The 16,450-nt window shown below is 44.5% G+C and overlaps 1 protein-coding gene across 1 annotated transcript in view; it reads right to left on the bottom strand.

Moving 5' to 3' along the window:
- COBL (cordon-bleu WH2 repeat protein) overlaps positions 1 to 10,161 on the bottom strand; it is a 161,778-nt gene extending 151,617 nt beyond the window's left edge. Inside the window, exon 1 of the mRNA XM_054164038.1 lies at positions 10,037 to 10,161. Coding sequence (XP_054020013.1) covers positions 10,037 to 10,080 — 44 coding nt within the window. The 5' untranslated portion in view covers positions 10,081 to 10,161. The remainder of the gene's footprint in view (positions 1 to 10,036) is intronic.
- Between the last annotated feature and the right edge of the window lie 6,289 nt (positions 10,162 to 16,450).

Raw genomic sequence — 16,450 nt, 5'->3', positions numbered from 1 at the left:
TGGTTACAACATGAATGAAGACTCTGCTGCAGGCCACAGGTAGCAGCTGTCATTCTCACCCATTAAGAGCAGTGCAAGGCCATGGCTGCAATTCCCTTTGAAGGTCTGGCTAAGCATTCTCCTCCATGGATTAATCAGGTCTGTGGGAAGTTAAGGTCCGTGCTTAGTACTCCTTGTGTCTTTCTTCTCTGCAGCATCATTCCTCACAATCATAGAATCATAGAATTATAGAAACATAGAATGGTCTGGGTTGGAAGGAACCTCCAAAGGTCATCCAGTCCAACCCCCTCTGCAGTCACCAGTCAACTGGATCAGGTTGCCCAGAGCTCTGTTGAGCCTCACTTTGAGCATCTCCAGGGATGTGGTCTCAACCACCTCCCTGGGCAACCCATTCCAGTGTTCCACTACTCTCATGGTGCAGAAGTTGTCCCTAATATCCAATCTAAACATCACCTGGCACAACGTAACATGTTCAAGTGCCAGGTTCTACACATTGGCCACAACAACCCCATGCAGTGCTACAGGTTGGAGTCAGAGTGGCTGGAGAGCAGCCAGGCAGAAAGGGACCTGGGGGTACTGGTTGACAGTAGGCTGAATGTGAGCCAGCAGTGTGCCCAGGCAGCCAAGAAGGCCAATGGCATCCTGGCCTGCACCAGGAATAGCAAGACCAGCAGGAGCTGGGAGGTCATTGTGCCCCTGTACTCAGCACTGGTTAGGCCACACCTTGAGTATTGTGTCCAGTCAGACACTGGGAACTGACATATGTAAATAGAGTAAGATTTTTTTTTAGGCTTTATTATAACCAGTTGTTTATTATTAATTTTATTTGCTTTAACACAGAGTAAGATTTTAGGTTTTATTATAACCTGTTGTTTATTAATTTGATTTGTTTTAATGCATGTATACAAAGGCCTTAGTGAAATGTTAGGAACTAACAGCTAATAGTTCCAATAAAAATAAGATTATGACACAATGAGTTGTTCAAGGATGGGAAAGGAGGAGAGATCACTACAGAAGATGTGAACACAAGAGATAGACACTGATTGTAACAACAGAGCTAAAATAGATAAAGCCACAAGGACTCAGCACACAACCCACCAGTGGGTGCTGACCAAAGGATTACATCATTGAAAGACCACCAGAAGGACAGACTAATTTAAATAAACCCACCTTCATATGCATATGTATTAGGAGTAGAATATTTAATGGGGAAATAGAATACATAGAATACATAGAATACATAGAATAAACCAGGTTGGAAGAGACCTTCAAGATCACCACGTCCAACCCATCAACCAATCAAACACTACCCAAACAACTAACCCACGGCACCAAGCACCCCATCAAGTCTCCTCCTGAAAACCTCCAGTGATGGCGACTCCACCACCTCCCCAGGCAGCCCATTCCAATGGGCAATCACTCTTTCTGTATAGAACTTTTTCCTAACATCCAGCCTGAACCTCCCCTGGCGCAGCCTGAGACTAGATTGTGTTTAGCGTGCATTGTTGCACCCAGTGCTGTTTGCTTGCCTCTTATTGCCTTAAAATTGCTCTTTTCAAATTAAAATTGTATTTCATCGACTTTAATTGTCTTTGTCATTAATAACACCAGTGGTATGATTTTGCATCTTACCTGTTTATTCTGTTGAGTAAAGGAAATTTTCACTGTTAGACCCACAAAAATAAGCATGGGTCCAAACCATGACCATATTTTCCTCTAACCTTTGGGTCACAGATAAAGCTTGCATACAGCAACACTGACTGAAACACAACAGCTTCACGAATACTGAGATTTAGATCTAGCAAGCTATCCGGTCTAGGAAGCCAGGCTGCCAGGTTGTCCTGGCAATTTGATGTAGTAAAAGCTACTGCAGGTTAAATCATCAGCATCTCCTGTACCAAGCAGGTGCCTGAAGTGTTTTTTCTGTGAGCTCCCTAATTACCTGGCTGCTGATTACTTAAGTGGGAGATTCTCCATCGCATCTTACTCAGCCATTCCACCTTGTGTATGCTACAGTAAGTAACACGGAGAGAGAGAGCAATTCACAGACCAACCTTAAGACTCAGGTTCAAGTCAATCACCTTTAATAAAAATTAAGACACTGGTGAACGCAAAACTGAGCCCTAAAACACACTCTATCTACTGCAACTCCGCAAGTAGCTTGGACCCAGCCTACACCAAGTTCTCACTTCATTTGCACTTTTCTACCTGTTTTACTGATGTTCATCACCTAACAGACAAACAAAACCAAAACCAAACAAAAAGCCCAAACAACAACAACAAAACCACACACAAAGATACCAAGGTGGTAGCAGATTTTGACCATCAGAGAAAGCTTTCTAATTCACACTTCATAACTGAAGCTGTCAGAAGACACTGCCAATGCTCTTCTACACAACAAATCCCAAGCAACTCATGTAATATAGCTTAATACGCAAATATCAGGTTGAATGTACAGGGTCAGCAGTAAGAAAGTATTTTGGTTTGTGTTTTCTTTTCCCCATAGACACTCTCAATCTGGAAGATACAGCAAGAACAAAGGTACATAAACAGAAAAAACATTTTTATCTGATTACAATAACTACTTTGCACAAATGCATCATTTGGGGCAGCTTGTTAGCTGGAGAACTGATAAAGCTGAAAAGAAGATGTTTCTGGTGTGAGGGTACTAAAGTAGGTACGAGACGCGGTGTGTCAGTGCCATCGCAGCGTGGCCCTGCTACGCAATCTTTGTGACTCACTCCTTGGCACAGGTTAAGTCCCTGGCTCATTGCTGACACTCTCATGCTGAAACTATGACAACAATACACTATTCCCAGCATCACTTATTTAATGATAAGCAGCCTGGCTCACTGGCCAACTAACAAATCTGGAAACACCCTATACATTAAGAGGATCAGTATGTTAATAAGGGTTGTAATTTCCATCAGCTGAGAAAGCAGCTACTTCTGAAAGGTATTTAAATCACAGTTTTTTGCTGGAAATACATATTGTAAATCTTTTCCCATTCCTAGCTTCTAATGCAAGAGTTGGCCCACTATGGAAAAATAAATTTCTAAGGACCCCTCAATCTTTTAGAAGCAGCATTAAAGTGTGAAAGTCATCAATTTTCATAGAAATCACGATGCCAGCGCAACACAAAACACTGCAGTATACAGAACACAGTTATTGCCAGAAAATCAAGTGTTTGCTCATTCTGACACAGTAGATAAAGGCCAGACACAGAGGAATACTAGATAAGGCACTGAATTGTGATTCAGGAGAAGTGAGGCACTTCCCTAATTCTGCCATAGGCTTCCTGGCTACTTTTGAAGCAGGTCATGCAAATGTGTTCAGATTTTTACCCATATAAATAACACAGAGTCTCCTATGTGTATTTATTTAACCTAATAGAACGTTGGTAGGAAGAGTTCATAAATGCTTGTAAGATCATTCAAGTCTATGATAACAGATGTCTTAAATATTTATAACACCACAGAAGTTTAAGAATAAGTATATGTATTCAAGAAAACCCTAATTTCTTTGAAGGCAGGGAAAAAACATTAAAAAAATGATTCTGTCCATAATCATGCACTGTGATCTGAATTATTCAGTGAAAGGAAATCCACCACTTCTCTAGAAAAAGAAATATTTAAGTTGTTTTTCCTTAATAGTCAGCATCACCTGAAAGTGCACCCATGAGAGAGCTTAAGTTGCAACTACCCCTTCCCACCTCAATCTAATACAGCATCCTGAAATTCACTGTAATAGGTTCAGCTTGCCAGATTCAGCAGTAAGTAAAATCTGTCCCATCAAAACACAATGCTATCTCCTGTAGAGCAGCAAAGTGTTTTCACAAAGCCAAGCAATCTGACTTAGATGTACACTTACATGAGCAAAATCTGAAGAAAAACAAATATGGAATTGCAAGGGAAAGACCTGGAGTACGTAAGTGACAGGCAACAGTAGGAAAGAGAAGGTTCAATTTAATCTAACTGTGCCAGAAGTGGCCAGCAAGATGGGAAGAATACAAAAGCAAGCAATGGGAAAGAACATAATGAGAAACAACCAAGAGACGGGGAGCTCAAAAATGGAAGGGGCTTTAAGAAGCCATCTATTTCATCTTCTTCTCTGGTACCAGACTTACAGAAACTAACTAACTAAGTAACTAAATAAATAAAGGAGACATGGCAAACTGGAATTCAGAGAGAACAGTTGTCAGGACTCAGTTGTATTGTGTTTATCTCCCCATTTAGCTTATGTTTACAATTAGCCTGCTTATCTTCATCAATCCTGAGACACTAGACATGACTGAAAGCACCTATATCTTCCAGTATATTATCTTAACAGCTATAGTCATATAGATGTGCAAAACACAGTAAAAAAATTGCTTTATTTAATTTTACACAACAGCAAGCACACCTCTTCTGTCAGTTACCAGAGTTTTATTTATTTAATGTGATGTATCTCCACTGGCCCAAACGCCGTGCAAAAGAAAGACAGGGCTTATGTTACCTTCAGTGCCAGGGAAAAAACAAACAAACAAACAAGTACTACAGAGAAGCTCCTTGTCTCATGTGTACATGTAAGAAGCACCATCTGAATTCTACAGCAGCTGTGCACATATAAATGAGGATAAAACATGGAAGATAATAACAAAAGCACAACTGTCAGCCTTATAACTGGCCAAAGCAGCAATTCCAAGCCAGTACCACACTGTTCCTCTATGTTTCTAACTGCAGTCCTTGTCCTTTGCTGTTTAGTACTCCGCACATTACACGGAAATCTCAAATACAAAACAGAGTAACAATATACAAACTGCTCAGTTTCCTAATTCCAATTTAAAAATTAACTACATTGTTGTTCTCTATACCCTAAATCTTCTAACATCTGAAGATGAAACAGAGTACCGTGTAACCAGTGTTACACAGATGTTCACATAAATATTCAATTGACAACAGTACCTTCCAGGCTCTTCCAGACAAGGTTTACCAATAGTATCCTAAACATAAACACAATTAAAAAAACCCCACCCTTGTTTCTATTCTTTTTAAAGCTGGATGTGTATTTTCACAAAGTAACCCACTTAATGATATCAAGTAGGCCAAGTATAATGGTAAAAGGTTTCAACAAGTTGAGATGCATGACTTGCTCTGTACCTCGGTTTGCTTTCCCAGGTCCTGTGTGTAAATATTATCGATGTTTCACAGTCTTTATTGGACTTTTAGGGTCACTTCAATCCAGTGGTTAAGTCATTCCAAAGCAGGTTTACTAATCACAGAATCACAAAGAATCACAAAATCCATCCAGTTGTTAACAGACATCAACCCTCCCCCCCAACCCTTGAACCAGCACTGAAGGGTCAACACTAAACCATGTCCCTAAACACCAGGTCCACACATTGCTTAAACACCTCTAGGGATGGTGACTGCACCACTGCCCTGGGCAGGCCACTCCAATGTTTGATAACCCTCTCTGTGAAGAAATATTTCCTAACATCCATCCTGAACCTCCCCTGGTGCAGTTTGCAGCCACTTCCTCTTGCTTTTTATCAAGGAGAAGAGGCTGACCCCTCCTGGATCCAACACCCCTTCAGGCAGTTGTTGAGAGGGACGATGTCTCCCCTCAGCCTCCTCCAGCTCTCTCAGACACTCCTCACAGGTCATGTATTCCAGGCTGCTCATGAGCTTTGTTGCCCTTCACTGACATGCTCTAGCACCTCAATACCCCTCCTATAGTGAAGGGCCCAGAACAAAACACAGTACTTAAGATGTGGCCTCAACAGTGCTGAACACAGGGCAATGATCACCTCCCTCTTCCTGCTGGCCACTGTGTTTATAATACAAGCCAGGATGCCTTTGGCTTTCTTGGCCACCTGGACACACTGCTGACTCATATTTAGTCAACTTTCAACCAATATCCCCAGATCCCTCTCCAAGTTGCAGCTTTCCAACCACACATCCCCAAGTCTGTAGTTTGCCATGGGATTGTTGTGACCCAGGTGTAGGACCTGACACTTGGCCATGCCAAACTTCATGCAGTTAGCCTTGGCCTATTGACCTAACCTGTCCAGACCCTGTTGTAAAGCTTCCCTACCCTCCACCAGATCAACACAGCCACCCAGCTTGGTGTCATCTGTAAACTTACTGAGGATGTAACTCAATCCCCTCATCCAGATCATTGATAAAGATGTTAAAGAGGACAGGCCTGTTTTTTATAGTACTGTAAGACCCTGTGAGACAGGAAAGGAAGCTGAAGTACAGAAAAAAATAGGCCCTACTTAAATAAAGTGCTCATACATCTTTTTTTTTTAACATAAAGGCTTTTCCCACACTTGCCAGACTCCAGACAAAGCCTTTCGGTGCTCAGACATAAAGGCATGGGGAAGAACCCAAGAAGTGCCTGTTTCTATGGGAGATTCTCTCAGTGAGAGTAGAAGATTCTCCACACTTCGTAAGGTTCCTAATGGAGCAGAACAGAACTGATCATTTAAGTCCTAATTTCGGGCTTGAGCCTCCTATGCCAGTTATGACCAATGTATGTCTATGATGCCATACTACGGTAAAAAAATTCACCAATCAAGACACTCAGAGAAGCCTCTCTGCTCCCTCTAATGAAGCAAGGGCAGATGCAGACACTAAGACAATACATGTTAAATAAGTGTATTTCTTTTAGCATTCATTGCATGATCATAGAACAAATCCTAATTTCTTCTTCTGCTGCTACTGATTGTCTTCAATTCAACTTCATAACCTAAGTTAAAGCTTTACAAAACTTGTACCTAGCAATTATTAATAATAAAATTCTGGTGCTGAAGCCTACAATTATTTTTTAAACTACAAAATGACAAATACCCTGCATCACTAGCACACAGCAGTTTTCCTTTGCTATAAAACACAAACAAACAAAACACAACCACACCAACAGTACCCTGCTTTTACACATGCAATGGTCAGTAAGCCATGCCATGAAACACACATAGTCAATTTTTCTGTGTAAAACTTATAAAAGAGCTGCTCTAGCCTGTACCAAATGAGACACTACATTTGTTCACTGTTTAACAAGGAATACTTGTAATCTTGCTGTTAATGATTTACATAGAGCCAAAACAGCTCTGCCCACATTTTGTCAAAAACTGTGAAGCTCTGGTCATTTCAACCTTCATTCCATAACTGCAAGCTAACCCGATCAATAAAGCTGGAAACATGTATAGCTTTTCTTCTGCCGTGAAAGGAAGTGATTTCTGCCACAGCGGCCTTGAAAAACAGCGTTCCCCAGGCACACTCCACAGACACAGACTATGTCTGGATTCATACAGGAACTAATATGGACAGGCAAAGCTGTCCTCTTGCCCCCTAGCCCTGGCAGATTTCCTCATTGAGAGAGTGAAATCTGAACAGGGAACAAATGTCCACCAGCTTCCAGTATGGATGTTAGCAGTGAAGTCTGCTGCTAACAGCACGGACATATCAGGGCTGGGACAACCTGCAAGGAAAGTAACAAGGAGTATTTCAAAGCTGAAATCAGCTCAGATGAAACCAACAGGCATTCCCTATCACTGCAAAAAACAGTGTTGCCATCAGCCTCCTCAGGAGTGGATTAGGACCCACATGGAATCATAGAATCAGTAAGGTTGGAAAAAGACCTCAAAGATCATCAAGTCCAACCTGTCACCCGAGACCTCATGACTACTAAACCATGGCACCAGGTGCCACATCCAATCCCCTCTTGAACACCTCCAGGGATGGTGACTCCACCACCTCCCTGGGCAGCACATTCCAATGGCTGACAACTCTCTCTCTGAACAACTTTCTCCTCACCTCAAGCCTAAATTTCCCCTGGCACAGCTTGAGACTGTGTCCTCTTGTTCTGGTGCTGGTTGCCTGGGAGAAGAGACCAACCCCCTCCTGGCTACAACCACCCTTCAGGTAGTTGTAGACAGCAATAAGGTCTCCCCTGCGCGTCCTCTTCTCCAGGCTAAACAATCCCAGATCCCTCAGCCTCTCCTTGTAGGGGTTGTGCTCAAGGCCTCTCCCCAGCCTTGTTGCCCTTTTCTGGACATGTTCAAGAGTCTCAATGTCCTTCTTAAATTGAGGGGCCCAGAACTGGACACAGGACTCAATGCTTTGCTATGCAGTATCACTAGTGCATCACCTCACTATTGGATTTGCCTCCTTGAGCAGTATCAGGAGTGATCCAACTAAAGTTAATGCAGTTACTGTAATTTCTGTTAATATATGTGATATCTGAGTCTGACCACAGATTTACACAGATGAAACTGGCTACATAGCATTAAGGAGTTTTGTTCAGAAATGCCTTCAGAGATCAGTGTTCACCACTGAGATGCACTAAGTATAGACTTCCACATTGCAAATTCAAACTCTCTAATGAATTTCTGGATACCAAGCAATCAAGACAATTTTTTAACAAGCACTGCATCTGAAAAATGCTAGTTACTCTTCAAGGCATATGTGTAAATCGGCATCCTAGACTCTTCATCAGATTTTTAGAAAGCACCAACTAAACAGAGAGCGGGGAGATGTATCTATTGTTTTTCATAGGAGGTTAGCTTTAATGGCCATTGCAAAACACGCTCATTTCTTAGCTGGAATTAGGCATTTTATTTACAAAAACAAAAACACACACAAAACGAAACCAGCAAGCTGTGTCATGCTCTGCAAACCAAAGAAATGTGGCACACATACCGTTTAATCCCTACAGCACTAGCAACAGCATCTTTTTTCCACTCATTGCCCCGTTTCTACCTTCTGAGTTGGACACTACAAGACTCCCTATCAAACACAGAAACTCAGGAAATTAAACCTAACAAAACTATTGTACCTCACTAACACTTACTTTAAAGCTGCTTTCAATTTAGTTGGAAATGAATGTATGACAAAACCAAAGAAAACAAACGAGCAAACAAAAAAAGAATGCTGAAGCAATCACAGTATTTTTCAGTCCCTGTGGACAGCATGAAGTAGAGGAGCAAGCTGCAGCAAGCAGGCAGCACAGCTCTTGAAACTTGCCTCTCTTCTGCTCTGACAAAAGAGGTGACAAAAGACTTCATCCTGCTGCTGCTCTTGTCGTTCAATTAATGGACTAACAAATTCTCTGCTAGCATGTTCTGTGTTTATCTCTCTCAAAAGAAAACCCAAACAAACAAACAAAAAACCACCTGTGGTTTACGCTAGAGCTCACTGCTATTTAGCGTCACTACTGCGACCACGGTGCCTGTCACCAGCGGTAGGAGCCTTGGGGAGCAGTGGCCGGCACTGCCCTCACTGACTGATCGCTGACAATTTTTGGCATTTTTAATTGGAGGTTGGCAGCGTTCTTCCTTCCTCTGCCGCAGCTAAGTACTAGGGCTGCGGGACACAGGGCTGGGACAGCTGAATAAGCCTGTCAAAAGCTTCTGCCAACTGCGTACTGGCAGACGGGCAGACGGGCACACAGGCAAGAAGTAGCAGCCCCGGCTTTCGCTGGATCCATCCGCCAGCGGATCCGCCCCGAGACCCACAACGTCCCCGGGTCTCCCCACCGCGGCCCCGGCTCCAAACCCAGCTGCCCATGATCAGAGCTCAAACTAACAGCTACCAGCCGTCCCAGAGGGACGGAGTGTGCCTGGACAACCCTAACAACCCGCTGAAAGAGAGACGCTCCGAAACCAAACCCCGCTCTTCAACCTCTCCGGTCTCATAGACGGAGGGGCAGGGTCGGGTCGGGCCGAGCCTTCGACGGGGAAAGACGAAGGTGACACCTTTCTCACCCCGACCTTTCCCCAGCCCAGCTCATCTTGCTGTCCCCAGCCCCACAGACCTGCTCCCCAGCCATGCCCCATGTCCCCCGCCCGCCGCCACGACGACGCCCTCGGGGCGGGCTGCGCAAAACACGGCGGGGCGCCGACACCTGCGCGCCGGTTCCGACCTCGGTAGCTCCCCGAGAGAGGAGCGGCGAGAGGGAACGGACAGAGAAGCAGCTGAGGCCCGCCGGCCAGTGCTGCTGCCGCCAGAAGCCGCTTCTGCCCACGGATGTGTGGGTCGCGGCGGTGGCTTACCCGGTCGGAGGCTTGCTGGTCCTGGGGCGCACGAGGGTCTCCATGGCCGGGACTCCCTCACTGCTTTCTAAGGGACGCGCCGGTCCGGACGCGGTCCCGCAGCGGGGCAGTAGCGAAGGTCAGCAGCGGCGAGGATCAAGTAGGAGGAAAGAGAGGAGTGAGAGCTGGCCTCGCTCCCTCCCTCATTCCCACCACCGCCCCCGCCCGGCCCCGCTCCCCGCCCTGCCACCGGGCGGCACTGCTTGGCACGTCTCCGCCCCGCAGCCCCGCTGCAGGCGGGGATACCTTGCAGAAGCGACACGCGGCGCACCTTCGCCGATCCCCGTCCGCCTTACCGTGCTGGCAGGGAAGTAACACCGCGCCACGGCTATCGACAGTTCCGTCGCACCCGCCGAGGAGGGGGCTGCCCAGCCCGGCGGGGAGGACTGCGGCGCCCGGGGGGAGCGGCTCGGCACGGCTGGCTGGTGCCCGTTCAGCGGCCCGGGAGTGCTGGCGGGCGGGGGCGGGGACGGGGACGGGGACACTGCAATCCCGTTTCCATGTGACCGGCCGAGACAAATGCAAACACAGCGGCTGCACCCGCGGGCATGATTGCCCGCCCCGGCCGCCTCCGCTGCCCGAGCAGCGGCCGAGCAGAAGGGATGAGGAAGCCCGGGGGAGGGACAAGCCACAGACCCCCACTGCCAACACTAATGCGGGAAACCCTCCTACACCTCTTTGGCTATAAACTTGGCAAACCCAAAGTTCGCCAGGCGGCTGTCACCCGAGGCTGAGCCCCGCGGGGAACGAAGGCTTCTCGTCAGCCTCTCGCCCCAGCGTTGCCACCCACAACTGGTTTCTCGTCACTTGCATTCATAGAGATTATTTTTTTCTTGGACCCGGCGCAGAAAACTCTTTTAAAATTAGGAAGCGGCTTTGGTCAAGAGAAGGGCTGAAAGGCCGTGGTCGGGCAAGAAGAGAGGCAGGCAGCTCCCGGGGCATTAGAGCCCAGCAACCGGGAAGGTAGAGCGGGGCTTACGCACCCTCAGCCCCGCATCCCTCGCGGGAGGAAAAGGTCTCGCCCTCGCCGCCGGAGGCAGCACGTTGCATCTGAACGTGATCTGTCGGAAACGACTCCCCTCACACCTTTTCCCCCAGAGAGCAACTGTTGGGCTTGTGTGTGAAAGGCGAACCAAACTGGAGGCGGGTATTGCTGCAGGGTGTGCCTGGCATTTGGCACCCTGTCCTCTTTCGGGATTTTCATAAGTTTTTCTGCTCAACTCCAGCTCTCTCTATTTGCTTCACCTTGCTTTCCCAGTTATGGTGGGAGGATGGCAGAGATAGCAGGCAGGTCAGGCCGCCAGCAAACAGATCAGGAAATAGGAGCAAGCAGACTGAGTGAAGTGACTGTAAGAAACGCAGGCGAGGGACTGCAAGGGCAGGGGCGGTGCTGTCAGACTTCCCTTTTCACCTGACTGCCTTGGCGACAGGCTCGCAAGTTCTGGTTAATGGTCACCTCTTCCCCCAAACCCTTCCCCTCAGGCTTGAGCTCACACCTCTGCATAAGAAAGTGCCTTGCCGAGCTAAGTGACCAGAGTAAATGCAAGCAGCTTCTCTGGCTCCAAAAGTCCACAGCAAGCAAGACTTCTCAAATGTTGGCCAGAAGCTGCATGCCAGCAATGATGGCATTGCTATCTGCAAGAAAACGCCATCCCAAGCACATTGTAAATATTTTGAAACATTCAAATATTAATTTGCCAGTAATAGGGAAAGGATACATATAAGTGGAAGAGTTCCACAAATGCCCACCCTTGTCATCTATCAAGGCTTCCACATTATGATCTAAATACATTCATGTGCATTTGCCCCAATATACAACACTTACTGTACTACACTCATCCTTAATTTTGTCCTCTCTCACTTTGACAACCTGAAGTTTCCCCATGATTCCCGTCTCCTCAGCAGAGCATTACAAATGCTTCTTTCCCTCTCCATCCCTGGTATATACAGATGGCCTAAGGGCAGGGAAGACAGCTGACTGTCCTAGCTGTAGGTAGAGAAGCAAAAATATGAAGCTGCAGAAGCAAAACAATGATCTCTAATTTCCCTGTTATATCGGTAGAAGTTGACTGAGTCACCACAGTTAAGTAACTGCCCTGGTCACATGCCATGGTAATGAGCCATGTGCATGTTCCTAACTCGAACCCTTATGAAAATAAATAGGCTAGTTTACATATTTCATATTGGTTCAAGAGACCATACCCTGTCACTTACCATAGCTCCAGAATGAATGGTGATCTGTTGATTTCATAGTTCATCACCTATTCAGTAATTTTTTTGTCTCTTGTCTTTACTCCTAAATCTAAATTAACTCTTCTCTATCACAGACAGAAAACTGCTTGAAGGTTTCCCCAAACCTTCCCCCATCCATGTCATTAGGAAACAACACTGCTCCAATTATTTCAAGAATTTGAAAGAACTTCCCTTGCCTCAGCTGTAACTTCTGCACTGCTGTGATACACCCAGGTTGAGGTGCAAGGCACAATCAACAAAATACTATTTTCTTAGTATGTTTTTACAGAGTACAGCAGAAGAGCACAAGCCTATTAAGCACCAAAGTCACGGTCTTAAGATGTCACCAGAACACCAGCCGCATGGACTGCCTATGGCCCCAGTTCTTCAGTCCTGTTTAGTGAGTGGAAAAACTGGGTGAAAACCAGGGAGCAGACTCAGTGATGAAACATGGGAATCTCTCTTTCTCCAAGGTTCCTTGGCACTGGGCCCAGCTCTCATAAAAAGGGCAAAGAGGGCATTTCTAATGTGCATTGTAATCCCCACAGTCGGAGTTCTATGCTCATTTTTTAAGGCAAAGGGCTCTAATTTGGAGAGGGATTGCATGAGTAGTTACCAATCTCTTAAAATTTCTGTGAGACTGAGCATGTTCATTTTCCCCTGCCAAACTGTTTTTAACCCTTTCCTATCTGTATAGCTTCATTTCAGTGTAGATGGGCCTCCTCAATATATTTCCTAGGAAAATTTAGTCATTTAGATGATAAAGTCCTTGCTGTAAAGTAGATTAGGACTTTGGAAAAAAAAAATCACCAGTGAAATTTCACATTTCTGATCTTACACAGTCCTCAAAATGTTATCTGTATTTTCCCTCACCTTCACTGCTAGTAGTATTACAAAATAAAACCTTTAACGTTACCATTTTTCTTCTGCTAAAACTAACCTGCAGTGTTTAAGAAATTTAAGTGTATAGCATATAATATATGTAGTATAAACTTGACTGAAAATGTAAGGAATGTAGTAAGACAAGTCTAATGACAGAAACTTTTTTTCCACAAAAAGAGGTTAAAATTAGCACAGCATTAGCTAACATGCACCAGTTAACCAAGCCTTTTATCTAGCCTAGCACATATCTCTTCCTATATTTGAGGACTGTCCTAGAATTCAAAACCAGGTCTGAGCTTAAAAACCATGGCAAAAATAAGAAACCTGAATCTGTAGCAGGAATAAAGGATGAACAAGAGTTAGCTAATATGGTTAGGTTTAATTAATAGAAAACACGTATCTTTTAATAACATAAATCCCTTCTTCATTCTAATCTAGAAGTTGCAATTTAAGCATTAGTCCATGCAAGAGAGTTCATTTACTGTACAACTGCAAAACTCCTGACTATGTAATTATAGGAACTGGAGCTGCATAGCCTCAAACTTACAAAATCATTTGATTTTGCTATTCACTGGGGGGTGGGGAGGGGTGGTGGAGTTGGGGGGAGGGGAAAAGAAGGGGAAAGGGAGAAGGGAAATTAGATTTTTCAGGGGTTGCTAGACCATTTCCTTGAGTTCCAGGACACTCCTCCTTCAGAAAGATGCTTGAGGATTTAGTCTATTTATTTTACATAGAATACATAGAATAAACCAGGTTGGAAGGGACCTTCAAGATCATCGCATCCAACCCATCAACCAATCCAACCCACCTAAACAACTAAACCATGGCACCAAGCACCCCATCAAGTCTCCTCCTGAACACCTCCAATGATGGTGACTCTACCACCTCCCTGGGCAGCCCATTCCAGTGGGCAATTACTCTCTGTATAGAACTTCTTCCTAACATCCAGCCTAAACCTCCCCTGGCGCAGCCTGAGACTGTGTCCTCTTGTTCTGGTGCTGGCTGCCTGGGACAAGAGCCCAACATCCGCCTGTCTACAGGTCCTATTGTTTTTATGAGGAACCTGAAATAGCTGTGAGCAAATAGTAGCCACTTTAGAGGAATGTGTTAAAATAAATAAAAACAATGAGTAGTTTTGAACAAATGTCATGTCCTTGCTGATCTATACAAGGCTACCACAACATTATCAAATACTGCTGAAGAGGCTGAATTTACTTCAAAAAGGCTTGGTGACTTGACAATGGGGCACTCAAGGGGGAATGAGGACATTGTGCTTGGATTTGCCCATAGTCACATTGCAAATCAGTGACAAGTTTCTGGTTCACCTTTTGCTTCTGTTAGCTATCTTCCATCATGCTGAGGAGCCTCCTTTGTGACTCGGTGCCAAACTGCACGTATACCGCATCTAGAAGAGAGCAATGACAGTTCCTGCCTTGGACAACATGGGGGGTTTGGAACCATGACTTTAGTTTTCTTCCTGGTTTTAGAGATTTAGATACAAGAAATTTGTGATGTCAATTGAGGCTACCAAGGAAAGAACCAAAAAAGGCAGCAATAATCTGAAAGCATGACAAAGAACACATCTGAAAGAGTACATGAGTGTCAATGCACATTAATGTAACTTTAGCTGAGATGGTTCCTATAATTTCTGAGTTATCAGGTAATTACCTCTTGAGTATGTAGAAATACTGAATCTTGTCCTTTGTCTTGTGGTAGAATAGAATAGAATTAGAATAAAATTAACCAAGTTGGAAGAGACCTTTGAGATCATTCGAGCCCAACCTATCATCCAACACCATCTAATCAACTAAACTATGGCAACAAGCACCCCATCTAGTCTCCTCCTAAACACCTCCAGTGATGGTGACTCCACCCCCTCCCTGGGCAGCCCATTTCCAATGGCAAATCACTCTTTCTGTGAAGAACTTCTTCCTTACATCCAGCCTAAACCTCCCCTGGTGCAGCTTGAGACTGTGTCCTCTTGTTCTGGTGCTGGTTGCCTGGGAGAAGAGACCAACCCCCACCTGGCTACAACCTCCCTTCAGGTAGTTGTAGATCTCTCAATCTGTTTGGTTTTGAAAAATATGTTTCTTCAGATATTTTTTTCCTTTTGTCTCCCCAAGATACTGAATGCAGTGAAGAGAGTATTTGGCCTTAAAACACCTAGAAGGATTTGGGAGTGTGATGGAGAAAGCTAGAGGCATTTTCCCAGACTCAACATGGAAAAGGCTGTTGAAGGAACCCCTACTTGATTGTTCACTCCTGTCTCCAAACTGCAGTGTGGTCTGGAAAGCATCAGGTTGGAGAGAGGGACAGGGCAGCACAGCAAGTGAGTGGGCATGTGAGACAGTGCCAACCCCGTGCTGATGCTTGGGAGCTGCAGGGCAGATCAAGCACTTTCACGGCAACTAAAAATATTCTGGAAAGGGAGGATCCTTTTGCCTTAGAGAATATTTCAGAGCACAGGTCTAGGGCAGAGAATGCGATGCCCATGAAGAGAAATGGGGAAACAGTTTAAAACCACAATGTAAATAGAATAAGAAGAATTTCCGTGAATGATGCAGCCACCAGGAAATTAAAAATGGGTTATTTTAGATGTGGCTAAAAGTGGACACAGCAGACATCAGCATAACCTAGACTGAAGCAGACATATCTTTATAATATGCTGACGTAGCCTTGATTGTAAGAGCTGCTGAAGTGTGGGGATTTTCTTTTAAAGATTTGGTATTGATGCCATGCTTATTCTTCTATTCTGCTTTTGTTTTTCCTTTTCTTTTTTGTTTTCCCAAGTTTTACAGCCTGCTGCTTTCCCCTAACATTTCATTCTATGTATTTTGGACAAGTAGCCCTCTGTTTTCTCTGTTTTCTTCTATTCCTCTTAGGTGAACTATTTTTTCAGGATTTGAAACCTCAGGCCTAGTCTGCAATTAAGCTGACATTAAAGAAAAGATTGACCTAGGCAGACCTGCTGGCCCAAGCTCATGTTCTTGGTCTTAGCTGTGGTGAGAACTTTCCTAGGCAACATGCTAACGTAAAATGCTTCCTAAAATCAAAAACTTGCATAATTTGTGCTCATCTGAGGACAGTGTCAAAGAAGAAAGCATTATTATCCAGGGAAAATAGAAAATTAGCCTTTATATATATATATAAAATATATATATATATAAAAAATATAAAATAATATCTTGTTTGTGTATATAAATACACATATATTTTGTATATATAAATATACAAAATATAAAATTAGGATTATATTATATG

The sequence above is a fragment of the Dryobates pubescens genome, chromosome 9 (assembly GCF_014839835.1).
Source record: "Dryobates pubescens isolate bDryPub1 chromosome 9, bDryPub1.pri, whole genome shotgun sequence".
Lineage (NCBI taxonomy): Eukaryota > Metazoa > Chordata > Aves > Piciformes > Picidae > Dryobates > Dryobates pubescens.
Note: the sequence above shows the minus strand (reverse complement) of the source record. Positions and strands in the feature narration are given on the sequence as shown.